This window comes from Sparassis crispa (assembly GCF_003851025.1).
Source record: "Sparassis crispa DNA, contig_000015F, whole genome shotgun sequence".
NCBI classification, from domain to species: domain Eukaryota; kingdom Fungi; phylum Basidiomycota; class Agaricomycetes; order Polyporales; family Sparassidaceae; genus Sparassis; species Sparassis crispa.
Window position 1 is genome coordinate 780056 of NW_020939762.1, and position 14822 is coordinate 794877.

Below are 14822 nucleotides of genomic sequence, written 5' to 3' on the forward strand. Positions count from 1 at the left end.
GCTTGCGGAAAAGTCGCATTGCTGTCTGCAATGAAGATTCCGCAGCACTTAGTTTCCAGATCACCGTGAGAGAGCTCGATACCGGTACCTGTCATAGTGGGTGCAGAGGTGAGCATACAGAGGAGAGACATCGCGGGAATGAGCGCAAATTGATGGGTCTGTAGGACAGAGGTTGCCTCGGTAATCGCACGGAACTGCTGCTTGTAGTACTGTTCGAAGAGCTGCACTCCTGCATATGAGATAGCCGTCACTAGAGAAAAGTATGTCACATCAAAGAAGACATTCTGAAGTTGGCGCGCTGCACCGGGCTGCCCGCTTCAATTCAAGGTTAAATGACCGCCTCCCTTCTCCGCGCATGAAGAGCATAGTTGCCCCAAGAAAAAAAGGTCACAGCGGGATTCGAACACAGAGTTATGTACAACATAAAACCGCTACCGCTGCCAACACCATACCGCTGCACCTACTAAACTGCATCAATTTTCCAGGCTCTCAGCTATCCAACCTCATGTCCGGACAAGAGGATGGCCTAGGATCCTCTACCTATTTTTGTGTCCGGATGCTGCGATGGCCATGGTGGCTTTGGGACCCTGATTTGTCCGGAAATGGCGATGACCTCGGGCCAAAATTAGCAAAAATCTGTCCGGATTTGGCGACGACCTTTGGGGGGATTATCCAGGGTCCTCTCTTCAGCCGCTCGCGCCTCTGCGTAGCTAATTTAATGTGCTAAACATTTATCCAAAGGTAAAACGACAAGCAGAATCGAAGACATGATCAGTCAATGTCCTTCTACGCGTAAGCCTCATACTCGAAATAATGATATGAAAACTGGAGGGACGCCCAACTCAACAAACTATCCTACTGGTGGCTCTCCGACAACGCAGCGGTATACGGGAATTCCGCCGTGAACAACCCCACGATATCCGTCTTGGTGATCAGACCGGTCAGCTGTCCTCCCTGCGATAACAGTACTTGTCGTAGGTTCTGGCAACACGGCCAATCAGCGAACGAAGTCCGATAACAACGGCACGGCACTCAACGAGCTTTTGGAACATGCTCACGACCAGCTCCAGTGGCATCTCCTTGCGCAGCTGCAATACCGCTTCTTCCAGCATAGTTGATAGATTGACGAGTTCCGAATCACTCGCCCCCGGCAACACGAGAAAGGTACACCTGCGCGGAGCCCCGGAGGACTTGTCCTCAGCCAAAAGCGGTTCTACACACCCTCAGACGCAATCACACACTGCAGGAAACCCCAGTACTCACCTACAGCTGCCCTCAGTCGGTCACGCGTGACGTAGCCAACCAATTGATCACCATACACGACCGGGAACCCGTGGAACTTATGCGTTTCCAAAAACTCGCCCAGCTCCAGCAGTGTACACCCGTCACCGTCGTCGTGGATGACAACTAAATGATCTGCAGGCTTCATCAGATCCGCCGCGGTCTGCCCTTGATCGCGGAATTCCACCGAAGGCAGCCAGGGGTACTGCCGCATGGCGATCCAGATAGAGTAGATGCCCTCCTTCCCAAAGGCGTCGCCCACCCATTTGGAGACCATGACGGAGATCATAATCGGCAGGACGTGAGACAGTGCGCCAGTGAGCTACAATGCGGGACATCAAATTCGGAAACAGTATGCAAGTCGGTTGAAATGTACCAACCTCGAACACAATGACAACCAAAGAGACTGGAAAATGCTGAGCATCGTTCAAAAGTAACGGGATCGCGTACACTTACTGGTCATTCGGGTCACACCGCCAAGCATAGCCGAAGCGCCGATAACAGCGTAGAAGCCAGGTGAGATACAACGCATAGTTGGATCTGGAGGACATGAAGAAAATATCCAAGCAGTCGGGTAGGCACGATGAAGACCTTGTCTGCAAAAAACAATCGCTGTCGAAACACTAGAGTACAAGATCTCGCAACCACGTACGTGATTAACCCAACAGCGCGGCCAAGACATGCGCCAATAGCAATTGTGGGAAGGAAGATACCCGCAGGTACCTAGATGACTCCAACTCAGTGGAGAAGCAAACGAGCATTATTTGTTATTACCATCATCCCGAACGTCCACGAGGTCAAGGCAACCTTAATCAAGGCGGTCAATATCAGAAGGAACACATTGGCCGAGATTGCAGTAGGACTATTATTTCAGCGTCTCAATAATAGTATACTAGCCGAGCACATCTAACCACTTACTTGCAGAGGCCGTGATAATCCGTACTGGCATCGCAGTCTAGGAAGAGGTTCGCAACCAATTCTGACGATTGCACCCTGAGGAAGACCACCTGCAGCGAGCATCAAGCCCAGTTCTCCAACGAAGGCGCAGAAATCATACCAAATAGCTCACTGCAGCAGTGATCGCCGAAATTCCCACCACTTCGAGAAGTGGCCATTGACGTAAGATACTGTTGTGTCGATAAACGGCGATGGCTGCATTGAGTTTGATGAGTAGAGAACCGAGCAGACCCTGTAAGCCTGATCATGAGTATTCAAGGCGCGATGAGTCGAAGACAGCAAGTCAACTTACGCCTATAACTGCGAGGAAAAGCCAAGGTATCTACGATAGTATTAGTCTTAAATTCTACGTAAGCGATAGGCACGAAAGACCAACCAACTCGAATGCTCTCCAAACTGTGGTCACTTGCGTAACTTCAAAGAGGACTAGCTTCCCAGTGCCAAAGGGATCAATGTATTGTAGAGACATGGCGGCGATGACAGAGACAACGAATCCGCGCCACATGACATCGCTCCCATTTGAGAAGGTGTCAAGTTCCTCGAGGCCGAACAAGACACCACCGAGGGGACTGCCGAAAGCGACGGACACGCCAGCGACGGCTGCTGCTATGAGCATCTTGCGCTTCTGAGCTAGATATTTTTTACCAAATTCAGAGATACGTGAGAAAAGATTGATAGAATAACACACCCTCATTATTGTGAAATTGCTTAAAAATCCTCGACAAGAGGTAGGCCAAGCAGCAAGAAACATGAACAAGGGGACCCTGTTTGGACTCAGGATTGGACATAACACTCATACGCGATGCAAACACACCTCTTTACCCAATGACAAGCCAGAGGCAACTGCAAGAGCGAGACCCAGTGCTTTGATGAGCAGAGTCCAGGGACTGAAGAACGCGTCGAGGACATATCCGTTCAGAATCTGCCTAGCACGTCGGTGTGAGATACAGCGACATAACAGGTAAGACGTATACAGACAGCCTTAATCTCGGGGACTGTGAAGCAAAACCAATGATGAGAGTGCGGAAGGACAAGATATTGTCAAGCACGTACTTCCAGTATGAAACGCACTGGTTCGAACGCCTGTCAGAAGGTCGCACGGCTGAAAATTTCCTCGCACTCACTAAGGAGCATAGCTCTTCACAAGGATAGCTGAACTTCCTGCGAATATGATCTTTGAAATTAACTGTGAGAAGCGCATGGACGAAGATGTGACAGCACTCACTGCCAGAGCAGTATATACGGTTGATTGCAACAGCGATTGCACGAAGATCGTCTTGACATGCAGAAATTCACTCCAAGTCTCCCACTCAGCGCAGATCTCTCCTTCTGTTGTGCAAAGCGAACAGTTACAAGAGTCGTGAAACAAGAAACAATGGATACCCACGATTCACGCCCACACAACATGTCACTTGATTGTAGAAGAAGCCGTGTGAACACCGTCCTTCCCTCAAGTCTCCTAGCCTATGAGTCCTCGTGAAGACCCAATGATTTTGAACACGAGGCGAGTGATACTCACCACTGCACCAGAATATCCAACCAAGCTCCTGCAATGCCAATACCTATACCAGTCAAGATAATTACCAGCCACATGCTGGTGGAATCGAGCACCAACGCTACCAGTCCGCGGAATCCACGTCGGGAACGGAGGACACGCTTGCGTTCGCGTTCCGCAGCCTCTTCGCGCAGCCAGTCGATAGTAGTACCCTCTTCGTATGCGGGTCGCTTATCCATGGACCTAGAAGACGGATATTGAAGAACGTCATCCAAGAGCTCGAACTCTTCTGCTTCTTCGAGGCTGTGTGTATGGCCATCCTCGCGTTTGAACCACCATCCTCGATGGCTGTCATTGGTAAGATACTGCAATTTTCGAGACAAAAATAGCCCTCACCTCATGATTGGAAGTTATTCTCCGCGACGGTGTCTGAGAATGTGGGACACCTAGGGAGAACTTCTCTTCTATCCGTACTTCTGGCGGAGGGAACAGTGACTGGGCGGCGACACGCGATCGAGGAAGAACACAACCGACCCAACTGCGTCCGCGGAACCGAACCGGTGCCTGTATTCTCGGCGATGCCCGAGCACTATCCCTTCTTCGGGTGACATTTACCACTCAAAGTTCAAGTATCAGCTAGAGCATGTCCGACAACCTGCGTCTGACCACCATGTTGGCGTTCGCCACACCAACGACGCAGTCTTCCCTCGTGTTCAAGTCGACCAGTAGTCTCAGCAGCAGGGAGCGTCTCGACGTCGGACGCTCGGCTTCCCGGATCCTGCCTCGTCTATACCTCTCTAATCTTCTCACAGCAGAAGACGAAGCAGAGCTCTCATCTCTGAGAATAACTCATGTCGTCTCTGTCCTCGAGATCGCCCCAAAATTCCCTCCATCCATGTCTCACCTGAAGATATTGCATATACCAATTGAGGATTCGGCGAAAACCGACATTCTGCAGTACCTGGAGCAGACCACGCACTACATCAAGTCGGCTCTGGAGGAAGATGAGAAGAACGCAGTGCTGGTATGTATCCCCATACTTTTTTTTACTTATGACCCCTGCATCGGCTGAATATTCCATACTTACGCTGTGTTACAGGTTCACTGCTTTATGGGCATGTCGCGTTCTGCGACCGTTGTCTGCGCGTACTTGATTGCCACAACAGATATGTTACCCTCGGACGCTGTCCAGTTCGTTAGAGACAGGCGGAGTATAGTGTGCCTCAATATCGGGTTCCGAGATCAGCTGGAGACCTACGCTGCCAAGTTTTGTGGGAAGGGGCAGAAAGCTAGAGGGAGATATTTTAAGGTGAACGTGGGAGTGATAGAGCGAATTATGTTCTGGAAGGGAGGGGCTCGCATCGAAGCGAAGGAGCGGGAAGGGGCACATCCACTGTCTCTAACCTGAGACATTCGTACCTCTGTCGTGGGCGCTGGTGGTGGCTTCCTTTGAAGCATATACCTGCTACTGTACCGTGCATTTTCTATCTGGTAATTATCTGGTCATCGTTCAGTCATTGTTATCTGTTGTAGTACTGATGGTTCGTCCGCCATCTTCGCTAGCATTATTCATACAGTTGTTCGCTGCGAACCCTTATCAGCTGTACGAGCCACGATCAAAGCACGTTCGTACCTGACTACCTATCATAGAATGATGGCAATTTACTGATAAAGGCCCCTCAGGACCAAGGTTCCGGGATAATTCTATTGAGAAACCCCCAGAAACCCGGAAACCCCAGAAACCCCCTTAAGTTGCTCAGCAACCTGGTTTCTGTGCAAGGGAGACCGTTGACAGCCGGCCGGTTTTGATGGGGAGCCGCGCTTGCAGACTCTTTCTGAAAGTGAGTAAAGTGCGGCCTCCCCGTAGCAGAGGCCTCGCTGCGAAATTGTAAGTTGATTCAGGGCTTACCGATCACACAGGAGGTACACTCTATGTACGTGAACAGGACGCGTTGGGCGGCACTGACAAGGCTTACGGCGGGTGCCAATTTTCCCTCTCCCTCTCCCATTCTTGCGAAAATTTACTTTAAGAATATGGAGAGTGCATGCAGGCAAGGTCTCTCGATCTCTCGTCAACTGCCATGAGAAGCTGAGCAGTGAGTCTGCCCTGCCTTCCCGCACAAACGATGATGCCAACATGGCCGCCCCAGGAGGGCATCCGGCCGGAGTCCGAAACTTCCTCCGGAGAGGGAAACCCCACAAGTTTCCACATTGAGGGGTTTCTCCGAGCAGCCTCAGAAACCCGGGGTTTCTTGGGGTTTCCGGGTTTCTGAGGGTTTCCCAATAGAATTATCCAAGGTTCCGTGTATGACGATGAATAGATTGCGTGCATTTGTAGTGCTGAAATACAGCTGAACTTCTGTATGATATTTTTGGCTTACAGCACCAGCTCGGACTTGAAAGCTAGTAGTGGTTATATTGGCTACCGGCAGACTCTTGCCAACAAACCTGTAATTCCGGTCGTGTATCTGAAAAGCATACTCTCTGAAGACTTTCGCGGGATAAGTATGGGGGTACATATCATGTGCCTGAATACTCTGAAGAAAGCTGCTCGGGTGGCCATCCTACTTACTTGCCGTAAATAGATAGGTCGGCGAATCCCGAGGCCTTGATTGAACGAATCTCAAGATTCAAATTCTCTCAATGCAGCCGCCACGAACACCATGCAGCCCTCTGAGTTCGGAGCAGACGAGCCAGTGCCTCCCTCTATGACAGAAATTCTGCTCGAACCGCTGAACACACTTCAAGCACTTTCGCAGCAACTCTTCCAGTCGCTCGGCCCCGTGCAGGCACGGCCCCCTCCACCACCACCCATTTCCGTGTTCGTAGCGGTTGACGACGCGCTCGCATCTGCTGTGCAGCTCTCGCGCACACATCAGGTGAAGCAGCGCAGGATTGAGCAGCTGAAGCGCGAGGTGCTTGAGCTAGAGGGGCGCTGGCGCCAGATCGTACAGGAGCTCGAGGACGGCCGCCGCGAGTTGGGTGTGATAGTGCGCGACGGTGAGGAGCGCATCAAGAGTATCGAGGAGGCGAAAACAGGTACATGGCATAAACTCGTTTCTTGATGCTTAAGTTTTGACGTGCTGCCCCAGCGTCCATTCCCTACCCTGAGCTGCTGGCTTACGCACAGAGTCTTTCCGCGTTTACCTCTGCGCCACCGAACATGCCAGATCTCGCTCTGCCTGGGCAGCCACCTCCACCCCTTTTCTTCCCGCCATTCCCGAATGAAGAAAAGATGCGTCGTGGCCATATGAACGACGAGGAGCCGCTCGGGATTCTCGGGGAGACACACTCCGTGGGCAAGGGTAAGTTCTCGAGCGTGTGTAGCAGAGCCAAATTTGACGCTCTTGTTTCTAAACAGCACCAACGGTGTCGCCGAAGTCTGTAGAACGGCAACCTCTCATGGCTGGCCCAGCGGCAAATCCGTACAGAGCCGATCTGCGCGCTTCCCAGCAGCAACAGTTCTTCGACTTGGATCTCGACCTTAATCCTGATCTATAACACACTCTTGTTCTCGCTCGTGACCAGGACAACACATACCGCGGAAAGGATGTAATGATTCTGCTAAATGCAGATCTGACTGATGTTCGACTCAACTTGGATGTTGAGTGTGCTTCTCTTGGATCCGCACATCTCGCAAATCCTGCTGTTCGCATCCTTGGATGAGTCGTCGACGCTCTGCGGGGCCCTTCTCAGAGGCCAACATCCAAGATAGCCGCTTTTAAAGCAGGCATGAAGAACATCCTTACAGAGACGACCTGGCAAGTAGGGGAATGTGCGGGTAGGGTGTGGTTCAAGGAAGAAGAATGTACACAGTCATAAGTAGCCTTTTTATTCTCTTCTCTTACGTGGTGTCTCGCTGAAGCCTTTCAGGCCGAGCACTGCTTCAATATTAATATGAATGTGGGCATGGGTTGTGTCAGTACCCGCCGTTGATGGTAGCAGTAGTCATGAATGAGTTTGACACTGCTCCGTTAATCGTGGGCTGCTCTAGATAGCGAGAGACTCATCTCCGACCGAGTCTGAAGTCGCGCAACACGCGACGCGTTTATCACCTGACTCACGTCAATGACAGGACAGTCACGAAGACGAAGCAAAGACGAAGCCACTTAGCTTGAACTTATTTCAGACCGCATGGGTGTGGAATTTGCCTTTCATCAAGTACAGTATGTATTATGGCGAATATGGGGAAATTGGTCTGGACACCACAGATTTGCCTGAGCAGCTCTTTGCTATCATGATGCTATAACTCCTGACAATATCTTTGTCTTCGAGGTGAACGGGAAGACACTACTTGAGGCGTTCAAGCACTATAGGAATGCAATTCTGCTCGGCCATCTACCTCGAGAGCCGCTGGCGGCGACATGGCTCTCTTTTGCTTGTCGGACGCATTACACTCGACTTCCCACTGGGCTAGTGGCGGTACTCTGAGGAACTTCGAATTGCCGGCTTCGTCTGTAAGTTAATGCTCTAGTTTTGATACCCCTTGTTGGCTGTGCGCGTACGTTTCTCAGTCTGTTTGTTCATCCTTTGCGGTATGCCGTGCTTTGTTGGTCAGTTCCTTGGTCTTTCGACCTGTGTCATTGTCATTCCTTTTTGGCTGGCTCCTTCTTCGTCTGGAGCTGGCAAGGGCTAAATTTAGTGGCTCCGAGCGACTCTCGGTCGAAGCCGACATCGAGACGCACAGAACATGCGACGGGTCTTCGTCGTAACTGCATGTTGAAAGAGTGCCGTGGGCTCTGTCGGTTCTTTAGACCAGACTCGGACACCTGGGAAATAACGTGTAGGCTCCACCGTTGCAGGGAAATGCTAGTTGGGTTTGCATGATGGGATTGAGCGAGCTTGCAGTGAGCCTATTGTCGTTTGTCTCACTTCGCTGAACCGTCTCTGCTCATTGCATGGATCGCTGGCGGTGAATCCGTATGTAGTCAGGAGTTCGCGTTCCTGGCCGGATCAAGCGTATGGAGAAAAGACATTGCACATTACAGGAGGCAGTTGGAACTACGGTTTGACAATGAACAGTGGGCATCGACATCGGAGCCAAGTTGGAGGCAAAACATGGCATCGATCGTGATCGATCATGAATTCTGAATATTGAATTTTGAAGTTTCTCACATTTTGTTGCTACGTTGGCTCGGAACGTTGATATCGTCTGTGTAGACGAAGTACTGCCCTCTTGAGCTTGAAGCTGAAGTCCAAAGTAGATGTATGAAATTGCCAGCCGGAGTTGTATCCTCACGTGGTGATGCAGTCTGATACTGATTCGTGCTTGGGGCTGACAGCCACATGAAGATGTTACAGTGCTTTGCAAATATGAGCAACGTTAATTGTCCCGCCACATAGAGCACAAGTATTCCGGGCGGGATCAAAGTAATCTTCTCGTAGATCTCGCAAAAAATGTGAAGGTCCCTAGATGAGTACAGAGCGACAGCAGAATATAATACAGTGTTGATGACACCAATAAAGAGAAGATACAGTATCTATCCAAACAACAATGCACGAAAACATATATACTACAGAGCTCAATACAACTTACGGGTGATAGATGGGATAAGGAATAATTGGGGGACTAGGGCCGTTGGGGTCGTTGCCCAGTTCAGCGAAACGCCTGTCCGTGTGTCATCAGTGAGCGCCGCAAAGGTTATGCGGAGCAAACAAATTCTTACTTGAACATATGCATGTCAACCTGGGAACAGAGACGGCTGAGCAAAGCATCTAGACAGGGATAAGGGAATGAATACGCACCGACGACTTGAAGACGACGAAAGCGTGCGCATTGTCGTGCGTGTCTATCTCCTGGCACACTTCGCACAGGTCCCGCCCACAATATGCGCAGCGGTACCACGCGCCCTGTATTTTCATCATGCAACAATCGCACAGCAGACTGTTATGAAACAGGTCCTTCAAGTATGCTACGATTCCGACGTCAGCAAGTACGCAGAGGCTACTGACATGCAGATGAACTACCTTTTGGATCATCACGGTTAAACGGGGACAGCGATCCTACTGGTGCTTTGTATCTGTCCGGAATATTCAGTAGGACGGAGAGACAGGGCATTGATATACTGACAGCCTTGGGATGAAAGGATATTCCGACTGTAGGGGGCGATCAACGGGTCGAGGGAATTTGAAGAAGATATGCATTGGGTCGTGTACAATGTAGGAGCGTTCCTCGCAGAGCGAGCACTGCAATTAGCAGTCAACACCACTCGCACGTTGTGAAAAAGTAAACATACAAGATTATATGGTCGTGGGATAGATGGGCATTCTGCGCACTGATATCGATTACCAACGATATTCTATGAAAGTGCGTTAATACGGCTTCCATCACTATTCAGATCGTTCCAACACACCTGGTTACACCCATTACATCGTATCCCGTGATCATCCGTCTCGCTCGTCACAGAGACGTCGTCCAGCGCTGACGTTATGCCTATACGGGTGGACGAGCCGAGCACTGTACCATCATATGAGGAAATCAGCGAGTTGCGCCGCTCCCGCGATGTCACGCGCTGGCCGGTGGCAGCATCACGTCCAGTCCAGAGGCTCTTCGCAGTCCTACTGGCGGATTGGAGTTCGGCGGTACCAAGGGGGTACGGGATCTTTGGACCAGTGATCAGTCAATTTCTGTGCTTTTGGGGATCGAGAAGAGGAGCGCGAGAGGTACCTTAATCATGATGTGTGAGGAGTTATGGCCCCCGTCCGATGAATCGAGATTGCCAGGAAGACCGGCCGACTCGCAGTTCGAGCATATGTCTATTGCTTCGCATATTGCACAATGGAACCTTGCACCAACAATATCTTGCATGCAACTGCAAGGGAAGGTATTCAACGTCAAGAGTTCAACTGGTCTGGCAGAGAACATACTGCACGCATTTCACTCCGGGATGTGTCATTGCTATATAAGAGGGTCAACAGACTAGATGCTTGACATCATACAAATCACTTACACAGCTCGCACGTCGGTAATGAGGGGGTGATACTGATGACAGGCACGGACCGTGCCCTCACAGCTTTGTCTGGAACGACAAGGAAGGCGTGCGAAGGATGGATCTCATGTACTTGACTGAAGCACACCTGGTTAGACATCGCGATGTAAATATAAATAAAGTCAACTGACCTGTAGCACGCTCGACACAAGTTGAAGTTCTTGCATGACGCGCACTTGAACCTATGGTTCACAATGACGGTGCTGCACCCCGAACATGTGCAGGACCGATGTTCGTCTTGCTCTTTAAAGAAGATCAATCAGTCAAACTAACCTCACTGGCAATGAAATGCCACGGATAGAAACCGACGCTCACCGACGTCCTGCCATCCCTTATGCCCCCAGCTCTTCTCGATGAATGCATGCCTCAACTGGCCCTTCTGGCTCGGCGCCGACCTACGCCACTGCGACAACGCACGCTGCGCGTCCTCGGGTGAGGATGGCCAGTCGCCGGAGCCAGGCGACGACCCCGGGGCGACGCTCATCTCAAGCGCATGCGTAACTCCCGCAGACTCAATGCATCCCCAGCACAGCTCGTAGCCCGTTTCCTTGGGTGTGCTGGGCATAGACTCCGGCGTCACTGCGAGGTACTTGGGGCTCGGGATCGCGGGAAGCGGTTTCCACGGCGCGTTGTCACCAAGTGGTCGGAGTGGGATGTCGGAGCCTGTGACGACAGACCAGGAGGAGAGCGAAGGTGATGTCGCGCGCTGCAGCGGTGACAGCGACGGCGAGTGCGCGTGCGAGCTGTGATTATGGCTGCGCTCGACGTACACCTCGCGGTCCTTGCCCTTCCCTCCGTTCTCCTGTGCGCCGGGCGGCTTCTTCTCCCCACACTTAGAGCAGACGTAGCGGATCGCGTCGAGGATCACCCCGCACTCGGAACAGCTCGGCGGATCCTGCGGGGGAACGGGCGGGACAGTCGTAATGTACGGCAGTACGTCGTGCGGAACGTCCGGGTGCACAAAGTCCTGCGTAAACGTGGGCTCGGAGTTTGAGCGACGGGTAAAGGGGTTGGATACGGAGGAAGACGAAGACGAAGACGACGTAGATGCGGAGGACGCACATCGGTGCAAGTCACTGGTTTCGCCGGATGCAGCGCCCTGCAGGTCAAACACGTTCACCTCCATCGACACCGGGCGGCTCTGCACCACCTCGTCCGAGCCCGCGACGCTCGTGCCGAGGTCATCATACACGCTCGAGCGGTCGTCGTACCCCGAGTCGTGTGCACTCTGCGAGCCCGCTGACGAGCCCGCAGTGTACGCAAAATAGTACTTCCCGCTCGAGTCCTGCTGCAGCGCAAGCTCACCGCCCATCGCAGAGCTCGCATCGTCGAGCATGTCTGCCGAGTCCGCACCACTGTATGACAAAGGGCGCGAGGGCACGTCTCCCAACATCGCCTTCACCGCCCGGGCGTTTTGGTCGCGCAACCACGCCGCGCCACGCTCGCTGTGCAACGTGGATGAACTGTGGCTCGAGCTCGCCTGCCGGGTATCCTCAAGCTTCAGCCGCTGGAAGACCGACGACGGGTCGTCACGGTGCCCGGAGTCTTCTGGGGGAGAGTCGTCGTCCAGGAACGGATTTGCGAGCGAGGACCGGGCGGACTGCACATCGCCCAGGTCCAGCGTCGGCGCAATACTGGGCACCGAGCTGGCTTCCCAGTCGTCTGGGGGCCTCGCTGGGCGCGCGATCAACGGCTCCTGGCTGGGCGCAGATACGATCGTCTTTGCACCGCGAGCACGGTAAAGTTCATACTTGGATCCCAGATCTTTCGAGCTGATAGTGACGGAGTCATCGTCAATTTCTGCGGGTGGAGGAGATGTGAACGAGAGCGAGAAATCGCTACCGTTACGGTTCCTGTACTCGTCTAGGCTGACTAGCGAAGACGTGTCCGACAGACTCGGCCCGTCGTACTCGACTGTGATCCGGACGCGCACGGTAATCTTTCCTTTGTTGAAGCTGCGACCAGATAGGATGGAAGCTGCTGACGAGATGGGCTCCTCGTTTGCAGGATGAAAGTATCGGATAGCTTCCGTGAGATCGGACTCGGTAGAGATGTCTGTGACTTCGCCGTCGTCGTCCGTATATGTGATCGCGTACGACGTAGCGGACAGCGAGAAACATTCTTCAACCTGCGAACTCAGAATAAGACGAGTTCTACCAGAAGAGGTTTTCTGCTCACTCTTTGGCGGAGAAAATCGTAAGAACATGTACGTGCAGAATTAAAGGTGATCCTCTTGTTTAAACCCTCGTAGGAGCACTTGACGACAAGAGCCTTGTCAGGACGTGTTTCCGTCCAGTCAATGTCAGACGATCCATATTCGGAGGACATGCAGCTGCCTGAAGTGGAATTGGACTGCGCATAAGGAGGTCGAATGCTGCGGACCAGAGGACAACTCACTGCGAATAATATGGGGGATATGACCTGCTAGATGGAACCTCAGCACTGTATAGTTTGCAAGGCGCGACAGAAGTCTGTCAGGCTCAGAATTGAGGAACAAGGAGTGAACAGGGTGTCTTGAAGTCACGGTCCGAGTCGCTCTTGGGTGGCAGAGATCACCATCACGTGATACTAGGACGTGGGGTAAGCTGCTTTTCGTTTCCTTGTTTCCTCGTTTCTGACGCGGGGGGTTAGTCGAGAGGTCGGACAATTTAGACGGAGCCGAAATTTACTATGGATTCGATGCGCCGGTAGTTGAAATCAATACAGCGTACCGGCGGGCCTTTTCACACCAAATTATGCCTTCCTGTGTAGCTCTTCCACATCACATCTCTGTGCCTCCATACTTGATATATGGTTAGAAAAGTGTCTTTTGGGGCTTTCTGTCTAATGGAAATTTTAAAACTGGTGGAGGAACGAAAGTGCTTTGAATAAACTCGTCGCAAGTCAAATGTCACGGAAAAGTAATTAATTGTACCCAATGAATATACGCGTTATTCGGCCAATTGATAGCGAAAAGCATTTGGAAGACTGGAGACATGGAAATCAAACTGACATCCATCTTCCAAGGTCATGCATGCGTCATGATGCTTTCTGCGCGAATGTCCGGAAATCAATTAGATAAACAGCAATATGACTGGAATTATGTTACACAGTAAAAAATTACATGACATTCATGACAGAGACTCGAGAGCTATCCCTTCTTGAACCCTAACGGAACAAAATTGTAAGCACGAGAACCAGTGAGGCATCCAACACACTTACCTAGACGACGGCGTTCATAGAAGAGGTCTGTCCGACTCGCTCCCAAATTGACGATCTTGGGACACCCGTCGCGGTCTTTCTCTAATCTGGTGCATTCCGCGCAGTAGTACGCGTCCGAGATCCCTGCGCGCAGAGTGTTAGTGCGTGGATGTGACATGGAACGCGCTGACGAGGGACGAACCTGGCGAACCGCAGATGATGCATCGTCCACCGTAAGTACCGAAATTGCACTCATCACAAATGCGCACGAGCGTTTCTGGGCGTACGTAGGAATCACAGACAGGGCTGAGGGAGAACGAGTGTAAGCCAAATCACGCGCTACGTGATCAATGCTTCCACACGTACCATTTGCCATCACATTTCTCGCATAGTCGCCCGATGGCTGTTGCAAGGAATTAAGTGCTGGAGGCTACACGGTACTGGGTTTAAGACTCACCGATTCCGGGCTGACGCCTGCACATGATTAAATCTTCCATGCGCGATAATTAATACACATTGAAACACTGCAGCACACCAAAATGCTTACCAGGATGATGCTTCGACATGGTGGTCGCAAGACAACGAGTGGGATGCCGCACTTGTAAGACTCGGGCGCGTTTCCGTTTCTCCAGCTCTCTGCTTTGTCATCCTAGACCTACACGTGATCTTGTCACGGGAAGAACCGACCAACGCCGCGGCAACTTTCAAGTTCGTGCATACCACGCACATACTGTACGTCCTCTACTTGCATTAGCCAAAAGTCAGGCGCGACAGACACATAACACTGCGATGTGTATAAATGATTGTCATTGCTTAATGTCCAAATAACTGGTACTCAATGAGTTTCTCAATCTAGTAGCTAAGTAGCGAACATGTCAACGATGGGTAAAGCACAGCAGGAATTGAGCAGCAGGAACAAA

At 51.6% G+C, this 14822-nt stretch overlaps 5 protein-coding genes across 5 annotated transcripts; 2 read left to right on the plus strand and 3 right to left on the minus strand.

The window, feature by feature from the left end:
- Positions 1-855: 855 nt before the first annotated feature.
- On the minus strand, positions 856-4134 carry SCP_1602830 (Putative anion/proton exchange transporter; the record flags this gene model as incomplete). Its single annotated transcript, XM_027764732.1, has 20 exons — positions 856-981; positions 1038-1213; positions 1264-1603; positions 1662-1687; positions 1738-1877; positions 1934-2004; positions 2056-2143; positions 2200-2288; positions 2339-2470; positions 2531-2560; positions 2615-2868; positions 2927-3002; positions 3053-3160; positions 3217-3233; positions 3292-3308; positions 3363-3412; positions 3464-3567; positions 3626-3702; positions 3758-4081; positions 4130-4134. The coding sequence occupies 20 exons, from the start codon at positions 4132-4134 to the stop codon at positions 856-858; spliced, it is 2250 nt and encodes a 749-aa protein (XP_027620533.1).
- Positions 4135-4403: 269 nt separating this feature from the next.
- SCP_1602840 (predicted protein) lies at positions 4404-5141 on the plus strand (the record flags this gene model as incomplete). Its single annotated transcript, XM_027764733.1, has 2 exons — positions 4404-4757; positions 4833-5141. 2 exons carry the CDS (start codon positions 4404-4406, stop codon positions 5139-5141), a joined length of 663 nt encoding a protein of 220 aa, XP_027620534.1.
- A 1255-nt stretch (positions 5142-6396) lies between these two features.
- On the plus strand, positions 6397-7234 carry SCP_1602850 (Mediator of RNA polymerase II transcription subunit 4; the record flags this gene model as incomplete). Its single annotated transcript, XM_027764734.1, has 3 exons — positions 6397-6772; positions 6826-7038; positions 7095-7234. The coding sequence occupies 3 exons, from the start codon at positions 6397-6399 to the stop codon at positions 7232-7234; spliced, it is 729 nt and encodes a 242-aa protein (XP_027620535.1).
- Positions 7235-9265: 2031 nt separating this feature from the next.
- SCP_1602860 (predicted protein) lies at positions 9266-13050 on the minus strand (the record flags this gene model as incomplete). The annotated part of the gene is made up of 13 exons (XM_027764735.1): positions 9266-9341; positions 9400-9419; positions 9479-9645; positions 9701-9753; positions 9804-9919; positions 9970-10032; positions 10087-10335; positions 10401-10545; positions 10601-10631; positions 10684-10799; positions 10854-10965; positions 11038-12850; positions 12901-13050. 13 exons carry the CDS (start codon positions 13048-13050, stop codon positions 9266-9268), a joined length of 3111 nt encoding a protein of 1036 aa, XP_027620536.1.
- Positions 13051-13852: 802 nt separating this feature from the next.
- Positions 13853-14468, minus strand: SCP_1602870 (Pre-mRNA-splicing factor ini1; the record flags this gene model as incomplete). The annotated part of the gene is made up of 6 exons (XM_027764736.1): positions 13853-13869; positions 13924-14046; positions 14105-14208; positions 14269-14305; positions 14360-14392; positions 14450-14468. 6 exons carry the CDS (start codon positions 14466-14468, stop codon positions 13853-13855), a joined length of 333 nt encoding a protein of 110 aa, XP_027620537.1.
- Positions 14469-14822: the final 354 nt, after the last annotated feature.